Here is a 19,558-nt window from a genome sequence, read left to right on the forward strand (position 1 = left end):
ATTCACACCAGCAGCGACGCGATGCTACAAAGCGGCCGGAGGTCATTCATTTTCAATGAGAGCAGAGCGAACATTGACGACACGAAGTGGGCGGAGTCAGTAACGTGACAAAGTTGAGCAGAGTTTAACTTCATGCAAATAAGGAGCAAAGCCATATGGCGATTACCAATAGGAACTGAGCACTGAGCAGCGCAGTGCGCACTTCATCTCTGCCACTGGGAAATGATGCGCTCCATTTTTGGTTCCTAGATAACTGTTCTAAGTAGAGGTGGAATAATGGCGACGGTGCTTTTGCCGCAAATAGGCAGTCACTGCAAGGAACAAATACTATTTTCCTCACATACTGACTGCACAGACACGGGGATTAAATAAAAATAAGAACAAAGGCGATTTCTGACCAGGGTTTTAATTTTTAGTGGGAATGTTTCTGTTTTGTGCTTGGCGTCAGTTCAGAGTTCAGAAACAGCCACAGGCGATGAGCGGCCAGTGATCTGGGTGACAAGAGGCGAAAAGTCGCTGCTGGTGTGAATGCAAGGTTACACTATATATATTTTCATATATATATATATATATATATATATATATATATATATATATATATATGTATAGTAACTGGTTGGATGTTGGTGATGAAAGCTGAAAACTGCATTCACTCTGTGTAAATCAGATGATTTTCATGTCACACTATGAAAATGACAGTAATGAATTACTGAAAGTAATAAATATATTCCGATGAAGCTCATTTCGTCACTCGTATAGAAATAACAAGATGTGCTGCTTTTTAAATGGAAAAAAAACTTTCTCTTATATACACGTTTGTTTTTTTTATGCTAACATTAGCATGATGGCAAATTCGCCGTCTTGTGGCTTAATTACAATAACATACTCCAGCTTGACAGCGTAGCATCTTAAACTCTAAACTCAACGCTACTTAGTGCCTCTTTGCCGCAGTTTCTCGTGAATCGGACTACATCGGATTTCTGTCAACGTCCTGGGAAGCTTGTCCAACCTGCTGAAGAAGGTATCTGTGGTGGAAGCATGGACAACTGGTCAACTGGAGGTCCTAACCAAAGCTGTGAGTGTGATTTTGGGTCAGAGTTGTATCAGAGCACGGTCTCATGGGTGTACGTGTGTATCAGAGGGAGGTCTCGTTGGTGTGCGGCCGGGACGTTTCCTCCTCAAGCAGAGCGATGCGCTGTTTGAGCATGCGCACCTGCGTCTCGTGTCTCTCCACCATGGCCATCATCTGCGACTCCAGCTTCTTCAGCTTATTCTGGTGCTTCTTCTTAGCCTTCTCATACGCTGCTACCAGGTTACTGTGAACACAAACACAAACACACAGACAAAGGAATCAGGACCATCTGCTATAGATTACTGCTTAGTTCCTGTTCAGCTTGACCTAATTTTTTTGCACAGGAACCCTTTGATCTCTGTAATGGTAACTTTTTAGATGGGGGTGCACAATGATATCAGATTTCACATCAGGCTTGGCAGATACTCGCTTAAAAAAAGTTCCCACATCCGATGTTTAGATTTGACTGATATTTCATATTTGATGATGCATTTATTGTACTGTGGAGAAGCAGAATGTTTAGGTGATGGTGCACTGCTGTGCTAAATATCTGCATTTTATTCATTTTACTGCATTTGTAATCCTCAAATACATGTTCTATTTCTCTGCAATGCTAATCCAGGTGGATTTACTCTCATTTTCTATATTTTAGAACCATTTATGTGGTATCGGCATTACATGAAAAATATTAGATATCAGCATTGGCCCACGATTCCCAAAGATTCTTAGCATTCTATTAATGTAATGTGAACATTTTGGACTATTTCTATTGATCTAATCATCATATACTGTTCACACAATATAGAGAGTAACAGGAATTTTTAAATGCTGTTAAAAAAAAATAAAATAAAAAAATATACATAGGTCTTACAAAAGCAACAAAAGCTCCTCCTAATAATGACTGGAGTGGTGCGTATTGAGCTCAGGCTGGGTCTGACCAGTTGTAAATTCTCACACTGCAGTATAAGCAGTATTATAGAACAATTTCTCACTCTTTTGACTGAGGACAAAGTCATCAAGCACTAGTACGTGACCACTGAGGCCATACGACAGAAACTTCCTATCTTAAGATCTGACAGGTCAAGATAAGATTTTATACAAATTTGCACTACAGAAGCAAAACTTATCTTGATTTAGGAATCTTATCTTACAGCATATTTCGAGTTAGGAAATCTTAAACTACGCGATCGAAGTCGACTATCAACTGTCATGTCTGTTACCTAGCAACTGACCATGCGCACACAGCTGAAACATAAACACGTAATCAAAATAAGTTAGTTAGCCAGGCAGCTAACATTAACTACCATTACTGATAATAAGTCAAACAAAACTGAAGCGCAATAAACTGGAAGAATATCATCAGTCAAAGCACCGTTTTTTAATGTGGATAAATGTAACATCATTATTCTACTTATAGTAAACTATGCTGCCTGTTACTGTATAAAACAATAGAAACAGATGGTTAAAACAGAAGTTAAGAAGCTCTGGGGTTTATCTTAAAGTTAGAACAGAATTTAGGAAATTCAGTCTAGTTAGGATGTTTCTGTAATACTGTTTTCTTATCTGGAGTTAATGATAAGATTATGAAGTTAAGATCTGTTATTCTGTAATAGCTTCTGTCCTAAATTCAGTCCTAACTAAAGTTGTCATGGTGACTAAACAGATAAGATTTCAGACTTAAGAAGTTTCTGTAATACGGCCCCAGAATGTAAACTGGTATTTATAGAATTATCACTTTAAAGAGTTTGCCAGTGTAATGTTTGCTGCGTCAATTGTGTCAATTAGCCTAAATTCTGGCAGCTAGAAAAGTTTTACACTCTCAGAAGAAAATGTTTGAATTTGCTTGACTTCACACATCATTCTGTGTAACTGTAGCAAACTAAAAACATCTGTGTGTGCCTGTGTGCGGGCAGGAATTGCCTAAGCATCTGTTTTATCGGTTTGTTAATTTACACATAGCTATAGAGCTACAGCGTATGCAGAGGTTAAACATCCCAGGTCAAATTACATGTTTTGTTGACCTTCTAGTGCACAAGTTCTATTTATTTACTAAGTTTAACAATTTGGGAAAAAACCGAAAAATAAAAAATTCTGCATAAGACTGTAACTAAATCACTGGTTTAATCATGACATAGCAGTGAATATTATATATATATATATATATATATATATATATATATATATATATATGTGTGTATAAAATTTCACTATACTCATTGCCTTGTTTATTGTTGTGTAGGATTAAGAACAGTAAGATCTACTCCCATAAGATATTGGCAGCATGCTTGAATATACAAACGTAAAGCAGGATTTAAAGTCATTTGTCTTGGTTTTGCTCTCCGGCTCTGCTTGTGGCAGGAATGAATGGATCCAGTTCATCAAATCATGAGAGCCAATTCCTTAAAATGTTCAATGTCTCAGTCACACGAGGCAGCACTTTACTAAACGCAGCACAGCCCTGATCACCCACTCACAGCATTCATTACCTTTAGCCTGTTAACCACAAACAGAGCGACGTTCCCCAACGTCCCCCAGCGTCCCCCGAGGGCTGCTCGTCATTATAAACACACACATGCTGACAGCACACACACAAAGACAAAATGAACACTGCTGCGTTGTCTGATTAGAGCCATAAATCCAGCAGAAGGGTGGCTTATGTGGATGCATTGCAGGCTTTACAAGCTCACCACTAGGGGGCATCCTTACTGTGGAACCATAGTGACTGCACAAGCGGCAGCTTCAGTACAGGGTGCTCACTGGACTCACTGGACAGTGAGCGTGCAGGATTTGAGTATGTTAAGCAGAAAAGTCCTTGCTTAGCTAGGAGTCTATCACAATAGCAAGCTAGCTAACTTTAAACAAGGGAAATGTACTGCAATTGTTTACATTGTTATGTATTTGGTTAACGTACACTTCACCCAGGCTTTCTCACTAGGCCCATAAAGTAAGCTCCGCCCATGCGAGGGCAGTTATGAGCGGTGTGTGGCTTGTTTGTCACCTGTTGGCTCGTTTGAGGTCGTTGACGAACTCTGCGCTCTGCTGGTGTCGGACCTCACTGCTCTTGGTCAGTCGCTCCAGCGCTGCCACCAGCTCCTGCACACGACTCTTCAGCTTCTTCTCCCTGAAAACAAAAATCCAGAGACAGAGTGGTCAATGGAATCCCCACTGCAGGCCTCAGCGTACATCCTGAACACTTACAGCCTGCTGAAAATGACTTTTTGGGAGTCACTTTAAAAAAACATTTTTTTAAATTCAGTTTGTTTTGTAAAAAACCTTAAACACAGACATCAATTTCTAATTTCAAGTATTTAAGAATAAGCGTTTAGAACAATCTAGGGACGAAAATGATTAAACAAACAATTGTTTGAGAAATGCAGTTAAAAAAAAAAAACTTTACAGCTAAATATAACTTTAGGACCTAAGAATATAAAACCTTTAGCAACATTTTTGGTCATATAATCATGAATGTAGTTGGTTTAAACAACTGGGTCCTTATGTAAAGTATGTTTAATACAGTTTTGGGCAATTTACCTCACATGCATGCTGATGCCTGGCCCCAGCTCTCAGTACTATGTCCTACCATCCTTATAAGGAACACTTATGAATACCTCAATGCATTAATACAGAATTCAGTTGATGTGTGTGCTAATACGACTTCAGACATGGCTCAGCCAATCAGCTTTCAGCAAAGAATAACTAACATTTTTATAGGATACATCCTTAATTTAGGTTTGCCAGTTGTGATGACAGTCAGTTATTGGTGAAAAGAATTTGTCTAAATTTGCATCCTAGATCAAACTGTCTTTAAGAGTATCTAAAATTAAGTGGATCCAAAAATTTTACTTGTAATGGGGCAGACAGATTTGCTCTGGCCACTCAGGCCACCAGAAGCTGAAGATCATCGCACAGTAACAGTTCTTGTGCTGAAAGCCGTGGCCACGCATATTGTGTAAACGAGTTACTCACAGTAGGGAATGAAGGTGTGGCGTGTGCCTGCCATAGAAACTGACAACTGACATCCTTCTCAAAAGCATATTCCAGCCACACAAACTGCTTCTTCTTCCACTCGATTCTGAACTTTCTCGTTTTTTCATTTTTTTCATAGTCATCATTGTTATCAGTGTTTTTTTACTATCATCACAACAGTAAAGCCATGTTGTAGTAGCCCAGCCATTGCGACAGGCTGGGAAAAAAAAGGCTCGGTGTTCTAAAAAGAAGCTGTCACCTGTCAATGTTTTCTGACAAAAAAAGTCTGACAAGATTTAATTGGGTACAATTAATTTCATGTCTGACCAAACAGGCTCTCATGTGTGGAATAGTAGTTTACATTGCACACATTTACATTTTTCCACCTGCAAGAGAACCGTACTGTACCTGAACACTTGTACTGAATTTGGTTACCCTACCCAAACGTGTCGAGCCAGAACGTAAAGGTGGAGCTAGTAATAGTGCAAACTACTGACTGGTCAAACACAATTGTCCCAAAATTATGATGTGGTGTTACTGGAGTCAGATGACTGCAATAAAAAAAGTAGCTAGCCAGAATCTGTGACTCTCATATAAAACCAAACGCTGAGAAAAAGGTAAATCAGACCTTAAAACTCCTCCATTGTTGCTTCTGTTGTTCACTAGAGTCGTAAATCATGTAGCCACACAAGCTGAAGAGAACTACACCTACTTTCATGGTTCTACTGTGTGATGGGAAATGGACACGGGTGCTCGAACAGGGTGCTCCTAATTCAGGGTTCAGAATTGTAACCGTGCTGTACTGTGGGGAAAACCTTTAGTGGCCTGAATGTGAAATGATGTGGCCAGGGGCACCAGGCAACAGGCAATTTTGAAACCAACTAATAATGCATACACACACACACACACACATACACACACACACACACACATACACACACACACATACACAGCCTCTTCTAACCACAATCATTGATGTTTTCCATCTGAAGAGGAGTTTCTAAGAGCAGATCTATGGAGATTAAAGATCTGTGTCATGAAGCCTGTAAGTAATTTTCCTATTACTTACAGATTGTGAAGCAAGGCTTATAAGGCTTATGTATTAAAGTCCTGAGCTAGGTGAGCGAGAAGTGCTGAGCTAAGGATGTGTGGAGTTTAATGTAGGGCTGAACAGTGTGTGTGTGTGTGTGTGTGTGTTTTCCCCACCTCCGGAGAGCGTTGGTGAGTTCTGCTGCCAGGTCGCTGTCACTGAGGTTCCTCAGTTCAGACACATTAACAGCTGAAGGATCCCCCGAGTCCTGAGGAGAAGAGCCAAAGTCAGGTATAATATAACACACCACATCAATCTAATGCAAAATTACTAAATTTAATGTTCCCACATTTCCCAGCGATGCTGTCATTTTAACAGCATTTAGCCACTAGGGGGCATCTGTCTCACATTCAGATTTACACAACAGAGCATAAAGCATGTTTAGGTCATGAAGTGGTTTGTTATTCCATCATTTGTTTAAATGCTGGATGGCTTATCGCTCTGTGCTCCGCTGCACTGGAGGAAAAGCAGAAACATCTCCGGTGATTTAATCCCAGCAGGGGAAACACATACAGAGACATTTCCATTATATATATATATATATAGAGAGAGAGAGAGAGAGACAGAGAGAGACAGAGAGAGAGAGAGAGAGAGAGAGATAAGATAACGACAGACAGCGCGGAATTTAGGATAAACATGCAGGAGAGTACTCGCACTGTCACAGATATACACTTATATGGAATTTGGCAGCAGGTCTGGGTTAAGCAGTAAGTGCACCTCCTCCTCTCACGCTCTGATAAATGGGTTTAGGTATTAGAGTTGACACAGATACATGAACCAAAACACTCTGTCGAGAGTGAGAGAGGATGAGAAAACAAGGGTGATACCCATCCTAACATCCTTCCCATGGTTACTACAGACCAATTAACATCCCACAGATGATCCTGCATCAGGTAGCAGGGGTGGGTGATGTGATAAGTAACATCACAATAAGCTTATCTGAGCTTACTGTTACTGTTGTAAGATAACCTCATATCTCCGTTAGGCCTACCACAATTACTACACAATCGCCTGATCGCAAATTTATGTATTGTTATTATTATTTTTCACTGTTGTTACACTTTCACAATCTTGTGTTCCTGTCAGAACAATCAGAATGTAAACTGGGGCCTTTTACATGAAGTGGGTTGAGCCAAAAGCCTGTGAGTAAAAGAACAGAGGAGAAAAAAGAATAGAATAGGCTCTTTTTGAGATGTGTCATGGGTTTTATAAAAATAACCAAAGCACTAACTTCTGACTGGTGCTATAACACCTTTAGAGGGCAGCAGTGAGCACTGTTTGTTTACTTGAGCTCGAGCGGTCCTCAGTTGGAAGCTACTAAGTATGGACTTCTAAGAAGCAGGACAGCAAAACGAGCAATTTTGCTACTTCAGGTTTGTAATTAAAAGGTGTCTACAATGAACAAAAAACAAACTGTTAACTGAAATTATTTATATAGCAATTAATCATCTAAAACGGCATGACTGTGACAGGCCTAATCCCTGTACCAGTAACATTATAGAAGAAGAATAACACACTGGCTCAATCTCATTTTTTAATTTGACCCCTACCCCTTGTTTCTGAGTGTCACCTTGCCCCTTGGAACTGAGTTACAAGGGGTAGTGGTTGAACTCTTCCCCATGAAATGGGACCCTCAAATAAAGAAGAGCATTACTTCACTAACAGCTACTAGTGCTGCTCTGTAGACGACCCTACCAGTTCGCAGTGATAGCAGAGGAGGGTAAAGTACAGCAACCTCACTGCTGGGCTTTAGCTACATTTAGGGAATCATATGCTTCAAAGGGGGGATGCGAAAAATTATTATTATAATCGCCCACCCCTAATTCTTCAGTGATATGAAGCTGAAGTCAGCTATTCGCCAGCTTCTTGCTGGAATGTTCCAGTTCCACCTTAAATGGTGCAGCAGTTACATTCTGGCCCTTCAGGCGTCAGAACTGCTGCACCATTTAAGGTGAAACAGGAAATTTAGCTAGCTAGCTACCGAGACATCAGCATACTACTAGTGATTTTCTTTGCTTGTTATGAGAGAAGAACCATAATACATTGAAACGACATTAAACTAAGATGATACAACGGTTAGTGGAATTTTTAACAGAGAAATTTCTCACATTTGTGGGTTTCTTTGGTTGCTCATAGAGCCATCTTGCTGTTTTTCTTTTTTTTACTGTGGAGTGAGCCTCTGAGAAACCTCTGTTTGGAGGGCCATGTAGCCCTAACACTTCGCCCTGCCCCTCTATCTCAACAAAAATTAGGACACCCTACCCCAAGGCATGAACGGACAAAACGGATGGGTAGGGCTAAGTGGTAGGGGCAAGGGGTGAAATGGGATTGGGCCATTCTCTGCTTCTTATGTATGGCAATGCAGCAAGATCCTTTGTATCAAGAAATGTTTGCATTTAGTGTAAACTTTTGAAGAGGAGCTGGTGTAAAAAAACTAAAACAAAAAATATCAAGGCAACAACAACATGTTAAATTAAAAAAAGGTTTAAAAGAGGCTGCCAGGTAACGTAGCAGCCCCCCCCACCCCCACTCAAGAGATGAATATGTAATACTGAATAGGTCTGAAGTAGTTTTACACAGGAAATACTGTGATACTTATAATGTATCATCAGAAAGTGCAACTTGGAAGGTGAGACCAAGAAACTGATTTTTGCTTCCAGAATCTGCTGTTAGTAAGTTTTTTATGTGTGAATATTTGAGCCAACTTGATCATTTCCTGTCTGGTCAGGAGCCTGCGGACCTCGTAACTAGATACACTCACGCTTACTCAGCAATTCTGAACAATTCTAAAAAGAGCTGATCCAACCAGAGTGAATAAAGAGCCACTTTATAAGAGACAAAATACTCGATTAATAAACGCTTTATATTTTAGGTGTGCATGTGCTTAGTAAAAAGAGAAAAGGACAAAAAGAGAAGAAACAAAAGAGAAGGAGAGAGAGGTGGGGAGGAAGGGACACGAGAGAAAGAACAAAAGAGAGAATGAGAGAAGGGGAAAGAGAAAGAGAGAAAAAAGAAAGGGAGAAAGAGAGAAAAAGATAGAGAGGGAGAGAGAGGCTTTACACTGCAGGTCAGTGCTTCATTTTCAACAGCTGGAAAAAGCTCTGATAACATCAGAGCCCGACGTCTTTCGCAGCCCCCATTACTCTCAGTAACACAGAGAACACATCCGAATAAATTACCTTTCAAAGCCTTCACGTTCAGACACCTTCAGAAATGTGAAAATTAAAGAAGCAGCAGGAATTCCACAAACAACAGTGTGATGACCGCTGAGCTGGACGCTGCCCAACAGGGCTGCAGCTTCAACAGGCATTTATAGAAGACGAGGCAGAAAAAGCATTTCCTAGAAACCAGCCTGGATCCATTTCACATGGCATAAAGAACACTAGAAACCGGATCTCGTACTCTTTAAACTCCTTAACCCTACAGCACAGAAATAAACCAATCACAGCGCGTTCTGAGCACAGCGCTGATTCACAATCAGAGTTTACCCTCACATCTCCGTCTCTACGTCTCACAGCAAACATTCGGCCAGAATTTGCCAGCAGTTCCCTCCTTAACCCGAATGTAGTCGATAAGCCAAGACATGTTTGGTGTTGGAAGCTTCCTAAGCTCTGCGTTTGAGCTACGAGGGTTAGGATTGGCTGACGTAGCTGACTGATGCTTGAGTTTAATAAGCAAGACTATTTGAGATTATTCAACAACACAGAATGAGGCAAGAGTGATAAGTTAGACAGAGAACAGAAGAACAGAAGAGGAGAGAAGGAAAGAGCAGAAGAGAAGAGAAGAAAGGAGACAGGAAGATAAGCCATAAGAAGAGAGTGAGTAAAAGATGAGACAAGCAGAAAAGAGCAAGAGCAAGAGCAAAAAAGAGAAGAGGGGAGAAGTGGAGAGCAGAAGAAGAGAGAAGGGGAAAAGAAGAAAAGATAAAAGAGGAGAAGATGAGAGGATAAGAGAAGATAAGAGACAAGCAGAAAAGAGAAAAGAGAAGTGGAGAAAAGAACAAGAGAAGAGGAAAAGAAGAAAAGATAAAAAAGGAAAGAAGAGAAGAGAGGAGGAGAAGATGAGAGGAGAAGAGAAGAGGAGAAGACAAGAGCAAAAAAGAGAAGATAGGAGAGGTGGAGAGAAGAAAAAAGAGGAGAAGAGGAAAAGAAGAAGAGAAGAGGAAAAGAAGAAAAGAAGAAAAGAGAAAAGGGGAGAAGAGAAGAAAGAAGAGAATAGACAAGAGAAGATAGAGAAGAGAAGAGAAGAGAAAAGAGAAGAGAGAAGAAGAAAGGAGAAGAGAGGAGAAGAGAAGAACAAGAGAAGAGAACAGAAGAGAAGAGAACAGAAGAGAAGAAAGGAGAAGAGAAGAGAAGAGGAGAGAAGAGAAGAGGAAAGGAGAGAGAAGAAAGGAGAAGAGAGGAGAAGCAGAGAAGAGAAGAGAAGAGAAGAGAAGAGAGAAGAGAGGAGAAGAGAAAAGAAGAGAAGTGAGAAGATGGAGAAGAGAAGAGAAAAAAGAAGAGAGAAGAGAAGAAAGGAGAAGAGAGGAGAAGCAGAGAGGAGAAGAGAAGAGAAGAGAAGAGAAGAGAAGAGAAGAGAAGAGAAGAGAGCTGTTATTCTGAGCTCTCAGGTTTGTTGGTGTCTCGGCAGTGTGTGAGCCGAGCCTTCAGTGGCTTCAATAATTCAGTGCTCAGGGTCAGACTGGGTCTCGAGTCCCCTGTGTGTGTGTGTTTGAGTGTGAAAGAGGAGGAGGTGGAGCGATCCGGGAGGACAGGATGAAAGAAGTGCATCTCTGAAAGTGTGTTTTGAGTGAGAGAGCATTTTTCTGAAGCTGCAGATGTGAGAGAATAGCAGAGATGTGAGGAAGGAGACAAACTCCAAAAGAGCCAGAAAACAGAGAGATCCTTACAGCCTACTGAGAAATGCCAAGATGATCCACAACTCTATAACATAAACTACCATTTACACACTCGGAATCAAAGGGCCTCACCAGCCAATATCTTCCTAAGTTTTTTCTTAAATTTATTCATGAGAAAGATCCTAAGAAAAAGTCTACGTCAGACTCACAACGAGTTCTCAAAGCGCAGAACTGTTCTCTCCTTTGTGCTCAAGTGTGAGTAGATTCTGCTTTTACCTAAGAAAAAATCCCAAATAAGAAAACACTGGTAAATATCAGCATCTTCGTAAAAACTGCGTGAGTTGGTTTTAAGAAGAAATTCCTTCTTAAGAATGGTTGGTGAATGAAACCTGATGTTTTCATTAACACAAACCAAAGTGATAGCATTTTCCAGTACACAACCAGATTTCACACTCTGTTTAGCACATCAATTTTCCAGAACTTCACTAAGAACTCCACTACTTAGAATTATACTTGCATTTATCGACATCCTTACTATTTAAGTCAACAACAAAACCCTTAATGAAACTCCACAAACCATTTCCCAACCAGTTATCACAAGCTTTAATAAGCTGAAAGGACCATTCTACTGAATTAGTTCAAACTACGCTCCTACAGTGAAAAAAAAATATTTTAAAAACATTTAAAATTTCAGATCTTAGATATTTACAAGGATTATGTTCTAATCTATTTAAACCCAAGGCATTAATAAAGACAATAATAAGATAAATATATACAAAATCATCATTTATAGGGCACTTTCTATTGGGAGGCGGCTGCTGTCCCAAACCCAAAAATTTCAACATGTTTAAATAATACTTTTTACTTTGTATTTTTTCAATTTTGATTTCTTTTAAAGTGAAACTGAAGTGAAAGTGAAATTTCTTCTAAATTGAATTTAGATTTATTAGGGTTTATCAGGAGTTTTAATGAAAAATGTTATGATTTTTTGTGTTGAGCTGTTCAAAACTCACTCAAAATTAACTAAAATCTCAAAATGTCACTACAGAAACAGTCACTACAGAAACAGTCACTACAGAAACATTTGGTAATGTTTTGTAATGACAAAATGAAAAGTTCAATCATTTCTTTAATAAAATAAATATTATTAAGGTATAGAGTCACTCCACTTTGAACCAATTCAGCAGAATCCATACAGAGCTGTGTCAATTCATTTATAACAAATAAAGGATGGTAGTTTCAATTATTCAACCCCCCTCTTTGGCATGAAGTACCCTAATTCAACTTTTAACACTGCATGAAAACAACACATGCACAATATATGAAAACCAAATCTAGTCAAAATTCCATGTGAAGCTGGACCTACAGTACACAAATTTTAGCCTGATTTTAACCCAGACACATTTAACCTCGATAAGTTCGGACAAATTTTCACAGTCTGAAGTGATTTTCCAGGTCGGAATGACTGGAAGCAATTACCAGCACAAATGATCTGGAAGGGTAAGAGGAGAAATGAGTCACTCTTCTGATTTAGCTCTGGAGCGATCAGAGGCCTTCCGATTTTTCTAAATGTTCAATTTCTATGACTCATGATTCCCACAGAATGAGATGTGAGCAATGTATCTGAACTAATGATTCAGGTAACAGCCAATGAGGAGACCAGAAATCAAATACTAGCTCTCACTGTCATATCGGCATTTCTCAACCACATATTCATCCCCAGTGTACCTTTTTTTCGTTACGTTTCTTGTGTGTGCTTAAAAGCACAAACAAGTCCTGTTCACTCTAGCTCAGTAATTATTACACGATAACAGTGAGACCTGAGTGCTTGTTCGTAGCTTAAACTCATTATGTGAGTTATACCCTCTTTTTGTTTTGTCTACTGTGCGCTCTCATGACAAAAACACACCAACGTCTATAAAAGACTGATGTTAAGTATGTAATGCTGTTACAATGTCAACACACATCAGATGCTCGCAGATAAAAGGACAAGGCTGAAGTTTACTTGAGGTTTTGGTGAAGGTACAGAGGGCGTAGTCAGAACAAGCTAGGGTCAGAACCAGAGAGCAAGAGAGCCAAAACAGACGAACATCCAGAGAGTAGCCAAAAACCAGTCTGAGTTCAAAAACCAAAATCTCACATAATATCCAGCAAACAAACCAAAAAGGGCAGGTCAGAAATATGGAAAACAGGTCATACACAAAAGAACACAAACAAAGAACACTCAGTACACAACAAAGTGTTATATATATCGCAAATTACTAAGCTAAAGCCTGGGCTTTATATACTAACTGACTAATGGAGTGTAATGAAAAACAGGTGTGACAGTTTGGAATTCTGGTGAGGAGGAACGCTGAAATGAATGTTCATTGGTTGACGGCTATGGGATGAGAGTCACGTGGTCTCCCACTGATTCATGGGAGTTGGAGTGCTCTGGACCATTCAAGGACTCAAGTGAGGAAAAAGGAACAGGTGGAGGAGGCGTCCTCGACAGGAGGCGTGACAAATGCTCTTTGTTTGTGAAATCTGTTAGGATTTTAAAAGTCAAAGCAAGACAATATCCTGAAAAAGAAAACAAAGGTAGATAAAGTAAAATGAATAGATTTATGTGGACTGATTCTGCTGGGGGACAGGGTCTAGGTCTGGGGTGTCAAACTCAACCACTAAAAGGGCCACATGAAAAAATCTCAGCAAATGTGTTTTTCGTTTCATTACTTGACTCAAACTGGCCATTGTTTATTCAAAATACGCAAACTGCAACAGCAAAATAGGCGCTGACTACTTAATTAGAAATAATAATTAGTAATAAAAATAATTTTTTTAGGTAGCTCTTTTTTAAAACTGCCTATTTGCTTGAACTAGACACCAGGCATCATTCCTTTGTGTGTAACCGCTGGCCCATAGATTGTTGCTGGGGAAGGGGGTCAGAACACACATTATGTTGCAATGCATGCTGGGGACTGTAGTTCATCTTAGGGTGAAACTGGCTAGTAAGAATAAAAAAAAAAAAATATTGCAGGCCGAATAGGACTGTGTCACGGGCCTGACTTGGCCCTTTGTATTTGACACACTGGGTCTAGGTAGTGAGCCTTACTTTACCCCAAACTTATTTTTTTCTCTGCAAACCAAAAATAAAAATGCATACCCAAATCTTTCAGGTATGCTGTGAATCCCGCTGAGAATCCTTCCAGAAATCCAGGACTTTACTAATATTTCCAGGACATTTTAGCCAATTTCCAGGTGTTTTCCATGACTTTAAATGTCCAGGTTTTCCAAGATGTGCGGGAAGCCTGAAAATGATTCTAATATGCCATGTACATTATGCCAATGTGACTTCTATATTACATTTAGTTCAGTTTATCTTACTCACTCACTCACTCACTCACTGACAATGAGCAGGCTAAGAAATTCTACACATCGGGGCGCCACTAGCAGTCAAATAACTTTTAATGCATCATAAGAGCAGCATCATTGATAGAAAACGCTCAGCCAGCTCAGAGCAGAGCATGTGAGCAGTGCGGAGTCGGAGCGGAGCGACCTGATTTTGCTCAGATCGCGGAGCAGCTTTTCAGAAAGCCAGAGTGTCGGTGTTCTCTCTCACTCCGAAACCACTCCAGTACCCCCTGAGCCAGACAGTACCTTTTCCCCAACATTGACTACCTCTGCATGACATGAGTGATGCGGCAGTGACTGCTACAGCTCGCACGTGATGGCCACTCATACACATTGTCTGCTCTGCAGAGCTGTTCAACAGACCTACATACTTGAAATTCTCACCAAACACAACTAAGCTCTACAGACACTACACAGAGTTAGTTTAATGTCATCTACTTTGCTGCACGGATGATGAAGAAGAGCATGTTAAAAGCACATGCATTTGTTAACACTCTGCAGATTTCCAGGTTGTGATTGGGTGTCTCTTCAAGCCTGTACCTTCCGAAAAAAGCCTGTGTTCAACTTTTCATTTAATAACATCCATAAATTCTATTATTAATGAAACGAAATGTGTAGTGTCTTGTCCATACATTCAACACATAAAACAAATATAAGAATGGATCATATGCAGCAGACATGGAGCAGAGTTCCTCTGACCTGTGAGCGAAGAGAGGAAAACAGAAAATCCAGAGCCGAGCTGGGCCGGAGTGATTATAGAAAAGCTTTGAGCGAGGAACGGAAATGTCTGCCGCTCCACTCCACTCACATGCTCCAGCTCAGAAACCCTCCCCTATAGGGTGTTTCACTCAGAAATGCATCACAGTACGCAAAAATGATTTCCTTCTGATGGTAAGGACAGAAAATGTGCTCTGATTTCAGGAGTTTAATAACTAATTAAGTAATAAGCAAGAAAATGTTAGACATGTCCAGAATGATGATTCAAAAATCATTAACACAGCTGCAGAACATCTAAAATGAACTTTAAACAACTACATTTAAAATCCAAAACTACATTTAGTATTCAGAATGCCTCATATTTCAAAAGTGGTGGTCAAATATCAAGGCTGAAAACTTCACAGAATTTTATTAGGTTCTTCTTTATCCCAGAAAACATGAAATATTAAATAAAACATTTAGAAATTCCTTTTGATGCCAAGTATAATAGTTCTATCTACATTATAACAGATGTTATTGTATATGAATGATGAATATGTGAAGTGAGTGCCTCCACCAAAGTCTTTCTAAAACCATCTCACCACCAGCACATGCTCTCTCAGCTGCTAAACACACACCAGCTGTTCCCACTTCTGGCACACTGAGCTTCTCTAATGAATGATGACCATGACCAACATTCAGGCAGGGAAGAGACTCAACATAAACACAATCTGGGCCTTTTCTAAAAAGAAAAAGGAGGAAATAATAAATCTATGCAAAACATTAATCAAAGAGGTTTAGTGAATGAGTTTTCTTTCCCAGAAGAACAGTGCAGTAATTCTCTGTACTCCAGAATGCTCTGTACGGATTATCAGGTAATAACCCTGCATGGCTATTGAAACTTGCTCCAATATGTTTGTTTAGCATTTTCAGAGTGGTTACAAGTAAATTAAGTTACAGGTTAATACATCAGAAGCAGTGAACGTAGGAGTGAAAAACTTTCCAAAACTGGAGTTCAAAAAATAATTAAATACTACAGAGAAAATGGGACTCCTAACAACAACCGACAAAACTTGGTAGACCATCAACTTTGTCCCCACCAGATAAAAAAAACATGAGCTTGAGAGAGACGAGAAAACCAAGCCCCAAAAGTGTTTCTGTCCATCCTTGCATTGTGAGAAGACAACTCAGCACTATGGGTCTGAAAGGATGTCAAGCTGTCAAGAAGCTGTTACTGAGAAAAAGAAATTTGCAAATGAAACAAAGAAGCTGCTGGTGTTCTCAAAATTGACCACCTCAGTGAATTGACCACCTCAGAGTCCAGACCTCAAACATCACTGAATGTGTTTGGGATTACTTGAATTGTGAGTAGCAGAAAATGCAACCAACTTCTAAGACTGAACTTTGTGGGTGTGGAAAAATATCCCTGCAGATTAGGCTGAAAAGCTGAAAGCAAGCAACCTGAAAAGAATGAAATCTGTAAGTAGCAAAGGGTGGACACAGTAAATACTGAAAAAATGATACTATATTTAGCCACAACTGAGCTGTTCCTTCTCTCTACTGGCTAACTACTAACTTCTAGTTGAACTTGGCTGGGTTTAATTTCATTGTCTAGTCTAAATCAGCCAACAAATGCTAACAATCCTCGAGTGATCTATTCCCTATCAAGGTCACCTGGTATCAGTGCTATTCTTCAGCAATTACTAAAGCTGACAGGATGACCAGCCAATTTCCTACTTGAGTTTGTCAGTAACACTTACCACTGCGGTCACCACAGTCACTCCCGGTTGAACGTAACTTCATCTTCATAATTTGATTTCTTATACAAATTCAAGGATCAAGTCACAAACATTTAGGATCACTGAAAGAGTTTCACTATTTGTGACTGAGTTGCCTACACATTTAAAATGGATCCACACTGACCTTCCCGCTCTTATCTTTGGCTCCAGCGCTGCTTGTTGACCCCAGTGATCTCCTGCGCTGTTCCTGCTGCTCCTCCACCTCAGACTTTAGGTGTTCGATGTGCACCAGATAAGCCTGCTCCTGTGCCTCGCGTGTACTCAACTTCAGCTCCAGAGCCTTCTTCTCCTTCTCCAGCAGATACAGCTGAGCTTTCAGCTCCGCCATTTCCTCCTACAGAGAGAGAGAGAAAAGAAAGAAGCATGTTAAATTGTAACAAAAATGAGGCTGCAGAGAAATAAAGAACATGATCTCGTACTTTGCTGTGTTCTTGTGATTGTTTATGAGTGTAGATGAGTCTTTTCACTATTGTCAAAAGGAAAGTTCTAGGTTAGTGTTTAAAAGCAAAATGTTTTATTTCAGTTGGTGAAATACAGACAAAGTCATTAGAATATTTTGCTATGAAACAAAATTAATTGCAGAGAAACTTGGACTGTAAAAGAGAAAAAAATAAAAGAAACAAAAAACTCAGGTTTTCTTTACAATGGGCGTTACAGGAACCAGGTGTCACAATATCTATACTGCAAACATAATCATTTTTATTTACTATCCAAAACAGCCAGTGAACCTATACATGTCTTCTGAGTTGTATATGTAATATTGCTGATGATAAAACAGTGGTAAATCTGAAAAAATTGTGTTCTTTGGCCAAAACTTTACTTTTAAGCTAGCGTAAAACCATGCCTCAGGCCCTAGAAACTGTATTCATAACCCATTTGTGTAATAACTTTCTGTGAGGGGGAGCAGTTAGGGGTTGGGTGCCCTGCTCAGGGGCACCTCAGTCACGTACAGTCGGCTCAAGGGATCGAACCGGCAACCTTCTGGTCACAAGGCTGGTTCCCTAACCGCCAGCCCACGAGTGCCCCAATTATAGACTGAAACCTAATCTCAGACAACATATTTATAGCCATTAAATGCCATCGCTTTCTGTTAGAGAGGCAGAAAACACTCTGAACGCCTGGTTCCTATCACAACCACTCTAAACAATTTTGAACTGGTAGACTCTGTCTACATCGTAATGATCTAATAATGCAGAAACGTTTTAAAAATGGTCGAATTCATCTTCAGGTATGCATCAAATAGATGCCAGGAGGTTGTGCATGAATGCAGAGTTTCTTTGTATATTTTTGTAATCCAGCGAATGACAACGAACACTCCCACTGCTCACATTGCCATATGCCCTTTAATCACATCAAAACCAACAGCAGCTTGTTGACAGCATGCATTTCAAAGCAGAGGCTTGAGATAAGGTTCAAAACCTGCTTTTTTCTAAAATGTCAGCGAGATCTCTCTATGTGTGACTTACAAAAGATCAGAAAGCCAACACGAAGACAGTGTGAGTCATGCATGCAGCTGCTGACTCAGATCCACAGCTGTAAAACCTCTCTGAGCTTCAAGGGGAAATTCATCTCGGACCAGTTCCAGAACTTCTCAAACAGAGCGCGAGGAAGTGCTTTCACTGGGAGAATTAGACTGAAATAGCTCAGGAATGACTGACACTCTCCAACATCTCTTTTTCCTAAAGGGAGAACCGGATTTGACTGCTGGAGTTATTTAGTTGGGCTGGTTACACATGAATACCTGAGAGATGAAAACAACCAATCAAACTCCACTTCACTCTCCACTCATTCAGCAGGGAAACTGCAGCGGAGGCAGTGAAAGCTGGTCCTTTAACCCTTAGTGTTACTTTTGTTTTGCTGTACTATTTAAAGTAATTACCTCATTACATACTTATTCACATATTTATTACATAATTAATTACATTTACATTTTACAATTTGTATTGACAGCTTAGAGTATATATAATATATAATAAAATATATCTTTTTCTACACTTTTTTTGATATTAATATTAAATATTCTTTAATAAAGAAAATGGTTCTGTATAAAATCATGCAAAGGGTTATTTCAGTGTTCATGATTTTATATAGAACCTTTTTCTTTATTAAAGAACATTAAATATTAATATCAAAAAAGAGTGTAGACAAAGAGATGTTTTATTATATGTTATATATACTCTAAGCGGTCAATATAGAACCGAGTATATTATATATACTCTAAGCGGTCAATATAGAACCGAGTATATTATATATACTCTAAGCGGTCAATATAGAACCTTTCTGAACTAAACTAAAGTTGGCTTGATAAAGCCATTGCTATAAAATCCCAGGTGGTTGATACAGTGTTGCTATGTTATCCCAGGTGGTTGCTAAGATGTTGCTAGGCTGTTTCTATGGTATGCATGAGGATGGTAAGGTGTTGCTAGGCCATTGCTATGGCATCCAAAGTGGTTGCTAAGGTGTTGCTAGGTCATTGCTAAGGCATCCCAGGTGGTTGTTAATTAGTGTGTATATATGTGCTATGTGAGTCTGTATGTAATGTCTGTGAGGGTCAGTATGAGAGACGTCCTTCGTAGCAGTCAGATTAGAGTTTTCTCAACACTCAGTTTGAGATCTGAATTGTCTGCATGCAATTAATTTTCTAAGGGGGAAAAAATTGTTTGAACAAATGCTGTACGGAAATGTAATGAGGACATATTAATACT

General features: G+C 39.6%; 1 protein-coding gene across 2 annotated transcripts in view; it reads right to left on the reverse strand.

The window, feature by feature from the left end:
- Positions 1–573: 573 nt before the first annotated feature.
- Positions 574–19,558, reverse strand: part of mcc (MCC regulator of WNT signaling pathway) — a 168,001-nt gene continuing 149,016 nt past the window's right edge. For both annotated transcript variants that reach the window (XM_036580590.1, XM_036580591.1), the window contains 4 exons: positions 16,978–17,187; positions 6,245–6,336; positions 4,071–4,193; positions 574–1,316 (listed from right to left, as the gene is read on the reverse strand). In XM_036580590.1, coding sequence (XP_036436483.1) covers positions 1,136–1,316; positions 4,071–4,193; positions 6,245–6,336; positions 16,978–17,187 — 606 coding nt within the window. In that variant the 3' untranslated portion in view covers positions 574–1,135. The remainder of the gene's footprint in view (positions 1,317–4,070; positions 4,194–6,244; positions 6,337–16,977; positions 17,188–19,558) is intronic.

This window comes from Colossoma macropomum, unplaced genomic scaffold (assembly GCF_904425465.1).
Source record: "Colossoma macropomum unplaced genomic scaffold, Colossoma_macropomum, whole genome shotgun sequence".
NCBI classification, from domain to species: Eukaryota; Metazoa; Chordata; class Actinopteri; order Characiformes; family Serrasalmidae; genus Colossoma; species Colossoma macropomum.